At 45.2% G+C, this 15,266-nt stretch overlaps 1 protein-coding gene across 1 annotated transcript; it reads left to right on the top strand.

Moving 5' to 3' along the window:
* Window positions 1–1,000: 1,000 nt before the first annotated feature.
* On the top strand, window positions 1,001–2,002 carry or55e1 (odorant receptor, family 55, subfamily E, member 1). Its single transcript, XM_052106923.1, has one exon. It carries the CDS (start codon window positions 1,019–1,021, stop codon window positions 2,000–2,002), a length of 984 nt encoding a protein of 327 aa, XP_051962883.1. The 5' UTR covers window positions 1,001–1,018.
* The last annotated feature ends 13,264 nt before the right edge of the window (window positions 2,003–15,266 follow it).

Here is a 15,266-nt window from a genome sequence, read left to right as displayed (position 1 = left end):
CATGGCACTTTACTTGAGAGATCTGGAATTCTTTGGGCTACATTAAAGTATGTATGACTACTGCTTTAAAACAAAATGAATCAATGCTTATATCAACCAGTTTATAAAACAAGTCTATTCCCCTGCATTATGAAACAATTATTGTTTTATATACAAATTCCAAAACAAACAGGTTCAAATGCAAGAAGTTACACTGCATTACTCAACTGCCTTACTGTAATAATGTCACTGCCACAGTAAAGCTATAGCTAATTTTCTCTTATTTTTGTTAAATATCAGTAAAGCAATTATGAATACATGACACCCCACAGGTAAACAAACGAACACAGACATAAACAGTCATTTAATTGCTTCATCTGCCTGTTTAAGTGGATGCAGGGAGGTCATTAGAATGTATATGAGGTCAAGTCAGCCGTTGTATAGTTTGTTCTGTAATTCCTTCGGGAGAACATGTCAAACTCAGTGTATATATGCTCTCCTTAGAATTACTTCAGTTCTTAATGGAGGGCCCTGCTCAAGAGGTGTATGACCAAGCGACAGAGAAGCCAAGAATCTCGGCCAGGTATGTCTAAATTTGAGTAATTTCGACCAAAGTGAAAATGTTCAAGTATGATGTAAAATGGATAATGTTTCTTGGTTTGTTAAATGCAAATGTTGTAATGGATATATCTGGAAAACTAAATGATTTTTTATTTGTTGTCTTGGCAGATGTTTTCTTTTAAACATGAATTACAAAAAAGTATTTTATATGTTGTTCTTGCAGCTGAACTGAAGTGCCATCAAGACCATTGTGTCTTAAAAAGACATCTGCCAGAAAGTATCAAACAGTTAATATACATTTTATACTTTATCTTTTATCTTTAATTCTTTTTAAGTTAGGAATCTGTGGTGTTTAATATGTGACAATGGTCACTATTTGTCATCACCAACATTTTTCACCATCAATTGATAACTATTGATTCATTTATGTGTACTTACCCCCAAATAAATAGGTTGCAGAGACCACTCTCAAAGTGCCATGATTGAAGAACTCCAAAGATCCAACATTTCACATACAAAGTTCATATTTATGGGATTTCCGGAGACCTACAAATACAGACGTTTACTTTCCCTGCCATTTTTTGTCAGTTACATTTTGGTTGTGGTGGGGAATTCTTTACTACTCTTTGTGATCAAAAATACAGAAAGTCTTCACAGTCCCATGTATATTCTTGTGTCTGCTTTGGCAGTTGTCAACATCATTGTACCCACAGCCATTGTCCCAGCAATTCTGGTCGGCTTCCTCTTTGACTTGAATGAGATATCTTTAGCTGGATGTTTGACACAAATGTTTGTTACTCATTTCTTCTCTTCTGTAGAATCCACCATACTTTTAGCCATGGCTTTAGATCGCTTTGTGGCCATTTGCAAGCCATTGCATTATATTGAAATCATGAACCCGTCCATGTTTTTGAAACTGCTTCTTTTAACATTGATAAGAAGTGGCACTATAATGTTCACTCTTGTCGGTTTAGCTGCACCTTTGTCTTTTTGTGGGTCTAATGTTATTCATCATTGCTACTGTGACCACATGGCTTTGGTTAGTTTGGCTTGTGGTTCAATAACCAAAAATAATGCAATGGGACTTGTTGTGATCATCTGTTTTGTGGGAATTGACATATCTGTCATTTTCTTCTCCTATGTGAAAATATTGCATGTTGTGTTAGGAACCGCAGCCAGAGAGGATCGTTGGAAAGCGTTCCATACCTGCAGCACACACTTAATGGTTATGATGTGTTTTTACTTTGTGGGCAGCATTACATTTCTCTCACGGAATCTTAACATTCCAATTCCAATTGATGTTAATACTTTTCTGGGTGTCATGTATATAGTGCTACCAGCAAGTGTCAATCCGATCATTTATGGTGTGCGGACAAAAGAAATAAGAAATGCTTTAGTGAATATGTTCAAAATAAATATGAATAAAGTTTCCATTGTAAAAATTTCAACGATAAAGATTTGAGTCCTAGTTCAGTCTTTCATTTTGTTTATCCAAGTAATTTCAACCAATGAAAAAGAAAATTTGTGGAATGTGTTTTTTACAGTATATCAGAAACAGTGATTATAACCAATTAAATCATAACATGTAAGTCTGTAATATGTACCCTCAGTTGAATTATGACAATGTATTTTGAGTCTGTTCAACCTTTACCTTAACTCTCTTGATTTTCTGTGCAGAACCTTTAAATTCTAAGTATAACCTAATCCTGTTCCCTATCGTCTATACATTCTAATAAATGATTAAATTCAAAGAAATGACATAAACTGTGTGGTTGTGGTCTAAATATTACAGATCTGTTACCAATTAAAATACTGTTTCAGTTCTAAGTCATGGTGACGCAGGAGTTACTAAGATAGCATTCCTCCTTCATCACAATCAAGGGCATTAGAACAATCCAAAAAGTTGGGTGAACACATTATAAATATAATCAGCCTCTCTTCATAAGTATTACATGGTTTTAAATCCCTAGTTCAACAAAGAGGCACACGCATCCAGTATTTCGTGCCAGATCAAAGCATGAACCGATAAATTATAAGTGATCAAATAGATCCACACACTGTTATATTATTCCCATTTATTGATTAAAACTAACAATATTTCGTTCAAATGGATCTTCACCAGCTACACATCAGTAGGCAACAAATTATTCTAAATACATTTTGTTTAGCTCAATCGACAGCATTTCTGGCATAATTTGATTTTGTGGTTAAAAATCATTTTGACTCATCCCTCCTTTTCTTTTTAAAAAGCAAACATCAATCATGACAGTTAGTCACTTACAATGGAAGTGAATGGGGCCAATTTTACAATAAAAAAAAAACACATTAATTCTTCTGTTATTATTATTTGAGCTGTAAAATTGTTTAAGTCTTCGTTTTTGCAGTCGCTTAATGGTTTAAGGCATTACTTCATCATAGCAACGAAGTTGTAAAATTGGATATAACTACACAGAAAATTTAGTAAGTGATTTAATCACACCAAAATAATGTAAACATGCATATTGTTTACATCTTGTGTACATACTTTTACCACATTCAATATATTAATGTATACAGATAAGCCCATTCTCTTCCTTTATAAGTGCCTCAATGGTGCCTTTTTTATGCAGGGACTAATCTATTATGCCATAAATGCTGCATTTGAGGCACCATTTAAAAGCTTTAAATCTAAACTTTCCAGCAACATCGGTCACACTAGCATTTTTGTTAAATAAGTTTAATAATTTGGCCTAAAACAACAATAAATATAAAAATACATTTTTGAGCTATATAAAACATGTAAACAAATTAAAAATGTTTCTAGCGGTGACTCGGGGCACAAACTGTGCCAGCATTTACCCGATTTGTTCCCTTAAGCAAAATCCTTAATCCAAGGATACTCCATGAAAATCTTTTCTGCAATTACATTACTGTTTCTTGTAAACATTTGAAAAAAAATTGCAACTTTAATATCTGTGTATCTCTTGAACAAACCAAAAAGAAATTCTATCAACATGGGACTTCCTCTCTCAGTGTTTGTTTACAAGAGGACAGAGGTTGATCATTTGCAAACTCATTATCCTAAGGCTACAAACCCCAACCAAAAGTCTCTGATTTTAGCTGTGAAAACAAAGTAAATGAGCTCTGGGATCACCAAAGGTCCCTGTTATCAAGTGTCTAAAGATAAGGTCACTGTTAACCAGCCCAAAGCTAATTAAATCACCAGCCACAGGAAACATCTGCTCATAATTAGTAAATTATGACAGAGTTGCTCAAACAATAAGTGCTAATAAACAGAAATTAATTGATCTGTGTGATTTAAAAATAAATTAACAAAAGAGCTATTTACATGGATGGTGTGCACTTCAAGATTTCACATAGGCCTATTCATGATTAAAATGTTATTTGTAGTGATCTTTTCATTATTTTCTTTTGCCGCACTGCGGTACCCACATTTTCAATGAAAGAGCAATTTCCTCATTCCTTGGGTCACCTAGCCAGCGCATGCCATCCTCACGGCAGCCCGGCACCAGACACTTACAGTCACGCTACTGTGGACACAGACCCTTCACCTCCACGACTGCAACTGCATCGCACACAGAACCCCGGCCGGCCAGTTTTGATGAGTCTAGAGGACCCCTCAGAGGACCTCCTCCTCAGTCACCAAACCACCCCCTGCTGGGTACGTGGAGCAAGGTAAGTGCTTTAAGCCTTGCCTCAGCACAAATGTCTCGGGATGCAACTCTGCCTCCCAACACAATACTACCTGCTCCCCCCTCTGCAATGCCCCACTGGGTACATCAAATGTGATCGTCCCCTTAGTGCCCCTCGTGCGGAGCTTGGACATGCAGCTTTTGCTCTCCATCCCATCGCTCTGGCTGGCCATGACCATCCGACTCGGCTACGCGATTCAGTTCGCCAGGCACCCGCCCTGTTTCAGTGGTGTCTGCTTCACTTCAGAGCGCAGCGAGTATGGCAACACCCTGCGGGCAGAAATCACAAGAGATGAGTGAGGTTTCTAAAGCCCTTACTTCATCATACCCAAAAAAGTCGGTGGGTTGCGGCCAATCTTGGACCTGCGAGTTCTCAACCGGGCCTTACACAAACTCCCGTTCAAGATACTCATGCAGAAACATATTGTAACTTGCATCTGACATCAAGATTGGTTCGCAGTGGTAGACCTGAAGGACACATACTTCCATGGTTCAATTCTGCTCCGACACAGACCCTTCCTAAGGTTCGCGTTCGAGGGCTGGGCGTATCAGTACAAGGTCCACCCCTTCAGCTTGTCCCTGTCACTTCGCGTCTTCACAAAGGTCGCATATGCTGCCCTTGCCCTGCTCTGGGAAGTTGGCATCCGCATCAACTACCTCGATGACTGGCTGATTGTAGCTCACTCTCGAGAGTTTCTGTGTGCACTCAGGCAGCTTGGCCGCTTAGGACTTCAGGTCAACTGGGAAAAGAGCAAGCTCTACCTGGTTTAGAGCATCTCTTTTCTCAGCATGGAGTTTGACACAGTCTCAATGACAGCCCGCCTCACATACATGCACACACAGTCAGTGCTGAATTGCCTTACCTCACTCAAAGTAGGCACCACGGTCCCTCTAAAACAGTTCGAGAGGCTCCTGGGGCAAATGGCATCCTCAGCAGCGGTCGCGCCACTCGGGTTGATGCATATGAGACTTCAGCACTGGCTTCAGACTCGAGTCCCGAGATGGGCATGGTGCCACTGCATATACTGTGTGTTCATCACCCCTTCATGCCGTCAGTTATTCAACCCTTGTACAGACCTCTGTTTTTTATGGACAGGAGTCCCCCTACAGCAGGTATCCAGACATGTCATAGTCACCACAGATGCCTCCAAACTGGGTTGGGACACCGTATGCAATGGGCACACAGCAGCTGGACCCTGGACAGGGCCACAGCTACATTGGCACATCAATTGCCAGTTGTACTGTACTTCTTCCCCTGTGAAGGTTTCTCCCACTGATTCGAGGCAAGCATGTCTTGATCAGTTCAGACAGCATTGCAACAGTAGTGTACATAAATTGCCAAGGCGGCGTGCGCTCTCGTCATTTGTCACAACTCGACCGCCATCTCCTCTTCTGGAGTCAGCAGTGACTGAGGTTGTTGCACACCACTCACATCCCAGACAGCTTCAATCAGCAGATGCGCTGTCGCGACAGGCCGTGCTCAGTGGAGTGTAGACTCTACCCCCAGGTGGTCCAGCTGATTTGGGACCAATGCCGCGGCTGGCATGGCCTGCTACCATGCTTGTAACGTCACTTGTTCCCCCCCTCAGGGATCCCGGAACCTAAAATATTTATGACGTCTTATGGGACATTGGGGAAGGTTACGTGCAGTCTGATGCACCTGCCCCATTTGCTCGGAACATATGGAATTGATGTTGATAATATAGTAATTCTGCCACAGAGCAATAACATCTCAGATTATTATCTCGTCTCTTGTATGCTGCACTTAGGAAAGGTCACTCAATTTACGCAACGTTATTGATCAGGTAGAACTATTCTTTAGACCACTAAAGATAGCTTCACTAACAACCTTCCAGATTTGTCTAAAATATTCAGTAAACGCAAAAATTTTGAAGAACTTAATGTAATCACAGAAAATATAGATTCAGTCTTCTCTAGCATTCTTGATAGATACGCCCCCCTTCGATTAAAGAAAATTAAAGAGAAAATTCCGCACCCTGGTACAATAACACTATGTAACAACATTTTTGTTCCTGAGTAGTAAGTGTTATTTCTTAATAGCTTATGCCTCAAAAGTATAGAATAGGGCTATTATTCCCCACAAACTTTTCTTTTTTGACCAGGACAGTGATATTTTGAAATGTACCTAGTTCCAATGAGAAAATGTGTGTCTTTTTGTTCACATAAATTCAGAAAATAACAACATATGACTCCAAATGAACATGTATTTATTTTAAAGTAATACAAAAATTACTACAAAAGATTTAGAAGTAAGTAGTGTTTGGAGATTTACAACTATATTGTAAATCACTTTCACGAATCAGCCCCCAAATGTACTCATCATACTTCAAGGAGTCCATCAAGGTCTTCTTAATGCTGTTGTAATCCTCTTTGAGGTGCACAGAGTGAGCCAGGGGAAGAGACGGTACTTGTTACCATTATGGAGTAGCACAGCTTTAAAGCTCCTGGATGAGCTGTCATTCTGGTTACAGGTGATTCCACCTCGAACAGACTGTTAACATTGTGGCAGAAGCAGAGCCCATCTTGACGGATGAAGAAGCTGGAAGAATGTTGGTGATGCTTCCTCTGATCTGTGACTTGCACACATTTATCCAACAAGTTCCACTTTTTGAGCCTATACGTCAAAAGCTTGACACTGAACTGTGTGAGACCAAGATCTCTAATCAAGTCATTGAGGTATTTTTTGTTGGGGTAGTATGGGTTTCTCTCCTCAGCTGAACCTCTGAAACGTCTTCCTCGCTCTCTGCATTGCTGCTCTCTTCTAAACACAGCTGCTCTCTCTCTCTCTGGAGGAGTGGGTACGGGGAGCTCATGGCAGTGTGGCACCGGGGAGATGGATGAAGGAAGGTCCAGCTATGTGATAGCAGGTACATATGTAACCTAGACGTTCCCCTTCTGTCGCTCTCTCCACGTTGTGTCAGAGAAGCGACACTAGGGGTCCACTAATAAAAGTGCCATGCGCTGAGCCGTGTACGAGAACTGCTGATACAGGAGCGAGCAGGTATTCTTACGTGCAGGACGACCAACTGTATCAGACTGCACGTACCCTTCCCCAATGCCCCATTCAAGCCATCAGAATCCTTTTTGTTACCCTGGAGGGGGGAACAAGGTGATGGCCGCCAACCTGGGAATGGGCCAGCCTGGCTGGGCCTCTTTTCTCTCTATGTTTCTCGCATAGAGCAACTACGGCCAGAGCCATTACATGCATTGAGGGAAGGGGTTCTTAGCCCTCTTTCAGGGGGAGAAGACCCTGCGGAGGCCACACCTACCTGGCAGGTGAGGCAAGGAGTGGCAAATGCATCACATGGCCTGTTAGGACCTATGTGGAAAAGTTGGTGCATTGGTAGATCCAGCCTCATAGAGGGGGGAAGCATACCGCATGGCGACCGAGGCAGCTGTAACTGCCTAAGGGAGACACGGGGGTCCGCTCGTGAGGGGACAGTACCATGGAATTACACACAGGGGGAGTCCGAGCAGGAGGTCTTACCTGTGGAGCACCTATTTCAGTACAGGGTAGCCTTCGGGTACCCGTAGTGGCTTGGGTCGGCGAGTTCCTCTGCTGAACTGCGGACCCAAAAGGGCTAGGGAGGAGTCAACCAGCGACCCGAAGATGGGGTCTCCTGGGAACGGAGGCGCACTATTTTACCTCGGCTGAGGGAAAGGGTGCTAGGCGCAAGCGATTCACCCGGTCAGAACGTCAGCGTGTTACCGAGTTCTACGGGCTCGGACCTGAGAAAACACGGGACGATACTGACTCAACACGGAGATTGTAAAACCTTGAGAAGTGTTAGATGTTGCCCACCCTGCTGCTCTGCAGATGTCTGCTAGGGAGGTGCCCCTGGCCAGTGCCCATGAGGACGCAACACCCCTAGTGGAGTGAGCTCGGACCCGCAAGGGGGGGGCACGGCCTGGGTGTGATAAGCCAATGAAATGGCGTCGACAACCCAGTGGGCAAGCCTCTGTTTGGAGACAGCATTCCCTTTCCGCTGTCCCCCGAAGCAGACAAAGAGCTGCTCAGAGCGTCTAGTGCTCTGCGTGTGGTCCAGATATATACGCAACACACGTACTGGACACAGCAACGAAAGGGTAGGGTCTGCCTCCTCCCGGGGCAGCACTTGCAGGTTCACTACCTGATCTCTGAAGGGTGTGGTAGGAACCTTGGGCACATAGCCCGGTCGCGGTCTTAGGATCACGTATGTGTCTGCCGGACCGAACTCCAGGCAAGTGTCGCTAACAGAGAACGCTTGCAGGTCCCCGACCCTCTTGATGGAGGCGAGCGCGATCAGCAGGGCAGTCTTGAGAGAGAGGGCCCTGAGTCCAGTTGAATCTAGCGGCTCGAAGGGGGGTCTCGAAATAGGTTAGGCCGGGAGGGAGTTAACCTCCGGGCACCTTTGAGGAACCTGACAATTAAGTCGTGCTTACCAAGAGACTTGCCGTCTATCGTGTCATGGTGAGCCGCGATGGAGGCGACATACACCTTGAGGGTGGAGGGGGACAGCCTCCTCTCCAGCCTCTCCTGTAGAAACATGAGCACTGACCTAACCGTGCACTTCTGTGGGTCTTTGGCTCGGGAAGAACACCAGTTCGCGAACAGACACCACTTTAGGGTGTAAAGATGCCTGGTCGAGGGGGCTCTGGCTTGGTTGATAGTATCTATGACGGTCGGTGGTAGGCCGGCTAGATCTTCTGCATCCCGTCCAGGGGCCAGACATGGAGGTTCCAAAGGTCTGGGTGCGGGTACTCGAGCATGCCCCGTCCCTGAGAAAGAAGGTCCTTCCTCAGGGGAATTCACCAGGGAGGGGCTGTCGCGAGGAGCGTGAGGTCCGAGAACCAAGTCCGGGTGGGCCAGTAGGGGGCCACCAGAATGACTTGCTCTTCGTCCTCCCTGACCTTGCATAGCACCTGTGCAAGAAGGCTCACAGGGGGCACCTGGTCTCTGTGTGCATAGTAACTCTCGCGAGGGGGCCAGGATGAGCCAGTCGTCGAGGTAATTGAGAATGCGTATGCCGGCTTCTCGAAGCGGGGCAAGAGCTGCCTCTTCGACTTTCGTGAAGACGCAAGGGGACAGAGACAGGCCGAAGGGGAGGACTTTGTACTGATACGCCTGGCCGTCGAACGCGAACTGTAGAAAGGGTCGATGTCGAGGGCGAATCGAGACGTGGAAGTACGCGTCCTTCAGGTCTACCGCTGCGAACCAATCTAGATGCCGGACGCCAAATAGAATTTGTTTCTGGATGAGCATTTTGAACGGGAATTTGGACAAGGTCCGATTGAAAACTCGCAGGTCCAAGATCGGTCGTAAGCCGCCACCTTTCTTGGGTACAACGAAGTAAGGGCTGTAGAAACCCTTCTTCGTTTCGGTTGGAGGGACAGGCTCTATCGCATCCTTGATTAGAAGGGAGGTGATTTCTTCGCGCAGGGACTGGGCATGTTCGCCGTGTACTGCGGAAAAATGAACGGCCACAAAGGGGGGCGGAGGCCTGGCAAACCTCTAAGCTCCGTGCTAGGGGCACCAAGGGGACGAGTATTTTGGACGTACCCGGCGGGGCTTCGCAGCGGTGCGGAACAGGTAATACGGCGTCGGGAGGCAGTGAAGCGGCCCGAGGCTGCGGTGCTGAGAATAGACTCGAAGCACTTACCTTGCTCCACGCACCCGGCAGGGGGCGGGTTCGTGACTGAGGAGGAGGTCTGATGTTGGCATCCTCTGGACTCGTCTGAACCGGCCGGCCGGGGAACAGTCGTGGGGCTGAAGGCGGGGATGCCGCGTCCAGGAAACCGGGACTGTTGAGGCCTGAAAGCAGAGTGCCGTGAGAACGGCATTTGCGGGCCATGTGACCCAGAGACAAAGGAAATAGCTCTTTTATTGAGAATTTGGGTACCGCAGCCCCTGTTGGGGGGTGCAGCAAATGAAAAAACACAAGATTCTCCTCCTGGCCCTCCACCGGGGGATGGAGCGGTCTTACCACCTCCGGAGCTAATGTCTTGGACTCTGGGTGGGCTGTCTCAGGAGCGCCTGGGAGCCTTCCGGGTCCTCGAGGGGGTCCGTGAGACAGGGGGCGTGCGCTTCCCATGGTTGGCTCGACGCTGGGGCTGAGAGCTGGGCCCGGGTTGAGAAGGAGCAGAAGGTTTCCTGGCCGCGGGAGGACGCCCTCTGCGAGCAGACGGGGCATGAGCCGTAGTGGCAGGTTTGCAGCGAGGCATGATGTGAGAGATGGCCTCTGTCTGTTTCTTCACCAGGGAGAACTGCTGGGCAAAGTCCTCGACGGTGTCGCCGAAGAGGCCAAACTGGGAGACAGGAGCGTTGAGGAAGCGAGTCTTGTCTGCTTCACGCATCTCGACCATGTTCAGCCATTGTTGACGCTCCTGGACCAGGAGCGTGGCCATCGCCTGCCCGAGCGCCTGCGCTGTGACCTTCGTCGCTTTCAGGGTGAGGTCAGTCGCTGAGCGCAGTTCTTGCAGCGTGTCGGGATCAGGGCCACCCCTGTGCATGTTTTGTAGTGCCTTGGCTTGATGGACCTGCAGGAGAGCCATGGCATGCAGGGCGGAAGCGGCGCGGCCGATGGCGCTGTAGGCCTTTGCGGTCAGCAAGGAGGTTGCTCTACAAGTCCGGGAAGGGAGTACAGGGCGGCCCCGCCAGGTGGTAGGGCTTCCGGGGCATAAGTGGAGCGCAACTACCCTGTCCACCTGGGGAATCGCCGTGTACCCGTGGCGCGCTCCGCCACCGAGGGTGGTGAGGGCGGATGAGCAGGTGGCGGTGTGACGAGTGGAGAGGGGTGCTCTCATCATGCACTTCCGGGAAGAACGGGACCGGGGTGGGACGAGGCTGTGAGCAGCGTCCAGCCCCCAGGAACCAGTCGTCCAGCCGTGATGGCTGCGGGGAGGATGGAGGGTTCCAATCCAAGCCCACGCTAGTGGCTGCCCGGGAAAGCATGTCGGTCATCTGCGCGTCGCCTCAGCCTGGGCGTGCAGGCCCGAAAGCGGCAGCCCAGGGGAGTCCTCAGCGTCAGATACCGCGCCCTCCGATGCCGAGGCGAGCTCATCGGCTTCAGTGTCAGGAGGGTAGGCGGACTGGCTGTAAGGCGAGTTGCCGTCACCTCGGGGACGGACGGGAGTCAGCGAGCGTGCCGGGGTGCGGGTGGTCCGAGGGGGCGTACCCGGCGGAGCTGCACCCGCTACCATCCCCAAATCGCCTCCATCGCCAACCGCATCGTCCTCAATCCTGTGGGAAGAAGGAGCAACGCGGGGGGCGGCTGGAGTGGCTTGCTTACGGTTGTAAGCAAGCCGCGACCGCAACGTTGTCATGGTCATGTTCTCGCAGTGAGACAATAAACCATCCACAAACGCAGCCTCGGTGTGATCACTACCCAGACACACGAGACAACGCCTGTGGCCGTCTGAAGCGGAGAGCACTCTACTGCATCCAGGAACAACACAGGGGCTGAAAGGCATCTTTATAAAGACGCGTCCTTAAAAGGACGTTCAACGCCGCTGTGTTTTGCTCTTTTAGAGGAAATTACTCTTTTAAATAAAATCACTCTTTTATGAAAAAAACTCGTGAGAGTTTTTTAATCTGCAACTGTCGATGCGCCCAGGGGCAGGAATGCACAGCCGTGCAAACAGGAAAAAGCCACTGTTGTGCGCCGTAGAATCCAACAGCATGCAGCAGAGGAATGTCAGGAACTCGGTGTGTAACACGCAGCAACTGCAGACACGACCATCAGCTCCGAAGAAATTTTCTGAAAGAACTCTCGTATTACCCGTATGTCCGGGGGCGGGACATGCAAATACCGGCTGCCAACTTCTCATTGGCCTTTTTTCATAGATCAGAGGTGGATATCGGCGCTCAAGAGAGACCCCTAGAGTCGCTTCTCTGACACAACGTGGAGAGAGCAACAGAAGGGGAACTGGTTCTACCAAGGGCAGAATGAGATGTGGAAGGCCAGATGTACAACTAAACAAGAGGATAAGTCTCTAGTAAAATAGTGAAAAATAGACACCTCACATGCCCTCATCTGACAGCTTCATTGAATTTTACCTGCTCAACACCAGTTTCATGTACCTAGAGTATCAAAATCCACAAAAGGAGGTCCTATTAAATTATCCTTTTCCTATTTGGTTCCTAAACTTTGAAATAGTCTTCCAAAGATTGTTCAGTACTCAAACACACTCTATCAGTGTAAGTCTAGACTAAAGACTCATCTTTTCAGCCAAGCATACACCTAATTTATTTCTATAGCATAGTTATGCTGCATTAGTTAAGTCTGTCGGAACCAGAAACACATCTCATATTCTATAATCCTGATTTAAAGTGAATGGCATTTATGCTTATTTTTATTCTATTTGTTTCCCTGTCTTAACCTTGGGATGAATATCCTGAGGTTACCAGAGCCTGCCAGATCCAGCTCTGGTCCTGCGTGATGTCCAAATCTGGTCCTGCATGATGTCTGACTCCCACTACTACGAGTTGCTGAGTGATGACGACTCACTGCAGCCTTTGTCAGCCAGATATCACTTCAGTCTACTACGATGGACTTCACGGAGGATGAAATAATGCCAGCACCAACCGTCAGACCTAGGATACTTCACTGGAAACTGCCTGAAACTTGGACTTAAAATGGACTCCACCAGAAATGAATCTGCCACAACAGTCGAACTGTAGTGCACCTCACTGACCTCTGCCTGCATCACTTTGGTCAAAGGATGGACTACACTAAACTGGAATACGTTGATAATAAATTAATTGCAGCCTTCATCAGCCAAATTAGACAATGCATCTGCTTGCACTTCTGCAGTTAATAAAGAATGTTAATATTACAGTTAATACAATATATTTTATTTAAACATTGGCCTCTAACACTTATTTAGTTCAACTCATAAATATCTAATATTGGCATTATATTCATGTTGTTTATCCAGAGGGGAACTGGTTATTTTATCCTTTAACCAACATCTTATGGAGTTTTGTGTTCCTTGCCACAGTCGCCTTAAGCTTGCTCACTGAGGCTCTAAATATAAATATAATTATTTTCTATTATTTATTTTAAGGCACAATTTACAATCATGTATTTTTTTTTTCTTTTTTCTAAACTGATCACTGATGTATTTGGGTGAAAGTCTAGATAGTGCCTTGTAAACATAAAGCAGAATTTTAAAATCGACCCTGAATTTAATGGGAAGCCAGTGTAGAGATGCTAATACAGGGGTAATATGATCCCTCGTTCTTGACCCTGTCAAAAGTCTAGCTGCTGCATTTTGAACCAGCTGTAGGCTGGCACTAATTTGCTTATTAAAAAGTAATGATGAATCTAAAATCACTCCAAGAATTCTAACATGATCTTTTACATTAGACAACAGAGGACCTAACTAGGTTGCCAGGCCAGGTTAGCAGGACATAGGGAGACCCAAATCAGAACTTCAGTTTTGCTTTTGTTTAATTGTAAAAAAAAACTAAACTAAACAAAATGCCATTGCCAGCCAATGTTTACTATCTGTTATCAAATGAACACTTCTTGTCTAAGCTCACTGGTATATAAAATTGGGAATAGTCAGCATAACAGTTACAGGATATACTGTATTTCTGGAAAATAGAGCTCAGAGGACGCATATGCAAGGAAAATAACAAGGGTCCAAAAATTGACCCTTGAGGAACGCCACATGATAAATGAGCTGATGTACAATAGAAATTCCCTACATTTACAGAAAACATCCTATCTTTTAGATAGGAGGCAAACCACTGGATGGCCATACCCTTGATGCCAACCCTAGGGAAGAATGTTGAGAAGATTGAGAAGAATGTTATGGTCGATAGTGTCGAATGCTGCACTAAGATTTAATAAGACTAAGACAACACCTAAGCCTGAATCAATGGAGAAAAACATATCATTAGTAACCTTGAGCAATGCAGATTCATTGCTGTTTAAGGGTCTGAAGCCAGACTGAAATGTGTCTAAAATGTCAAATGTGTTTAGATAGATCTTGGAAATCAAAGGCAATTTAGAGATTGGCCTATATTTATTGTGTATTGCCAGATCCAATGAAGGGTTTTTTAACAAAGGATGTAGAATTGCATGCTTGATGAATCTGATTAACAGAATATTTCGGGTTCAATACAAGTTAAGCTAAATCGACAGTATGTGGCATAATATTGATTATCACAAAAATGTATTTAGACTTGTCCATTCTTTAAAAGCAAAACTTATAATATGAGTTCCAGTGAGGTACTTACAATGTATGCGATATGATTTTAACAGACATCTCGCAAAACCAGAAGTGGTTATGCCCACACTTTAACTGGAAAACAAACATGAGAATTATATGCTAGCAAGCCTAAGGGCTTTGATTGTCTTCTTAGCCTTTGATTGTTTTTTACCTAGGACTAAATATTAAATGAAACAAATGACAAATAAATGCAAAGTAATCTCTTCAGTAATCCAAATACTTTTTTAATGTAACTATTCTAATGTCCAATTATTTTATTTGTAACTGTAGTGAAATACAGTTACTTATATTTTGTATTTTATATACGTAATCCTGTTACATGTATTCCATTACCCCCAACCCTGTTCTTAATTAACATACAATACACCCACAGTTTGCAGGTATACAAACCCAGTTAGCCCCAAGAATCTCATCCACGGCCACTTGCGCTTTGTGCTGGCATGGAAATTGCACATAGAATTAGCGCTCTTACAAAATTTGATAAGAGTTTACGCACGGTTGTAGCATATAGTGCATGCTCTTGCACACTTAGGAAATTATAGCCCCTAAAGTCATTTACAGCACTTTAATCTAAGAAGTGAAACAGGAAAGTTTTAGTAGTAGTGACACCTCTTTTAAGCATGTCATGCATTAATAGTAGATTATAATGATAACTAATTATCCATAATAAAAATCATTACTGATTTGCCATTTTATACATGCATTATTTTGATATAGCCTACTGTTTGCAAATGCATACACAAAGAATATAAAGAAGAGCCACAGACTTAGTTATATATACAACATAATGTTTAT

This window comes from Xyrauchen texanus, chromosome 36, assembly GCF_025860055.1.
Source record: "Xyrauchen texanus isolate HMW12.3.18 chromosome 36, RBS_HiC_50CHRs, whole genome shotgun sequence".
In the NCBI taxonomy this organism is placed as follows: domain Eukaryota; kingdom Metazoa; phylum Chordata; class Actinopteri; order Cypriniformes; family Catostomidae; genus Xyrauchen; species Xyrauchen texanus.
Note: the sequence above shows the minus strand (reverse complement) of the source record. Positions and strands in the feature narration are given on the sequence as shown.

What these genes read in the sequence shown, in the direction of transcription:
- or55e1 (XM_052106923.1), top strand. Translation starts at nt 1,019, where the DNA reads ATGATTGAAGAACTCCAAAGATCCAACATTTCACATACAAAGTTCATA.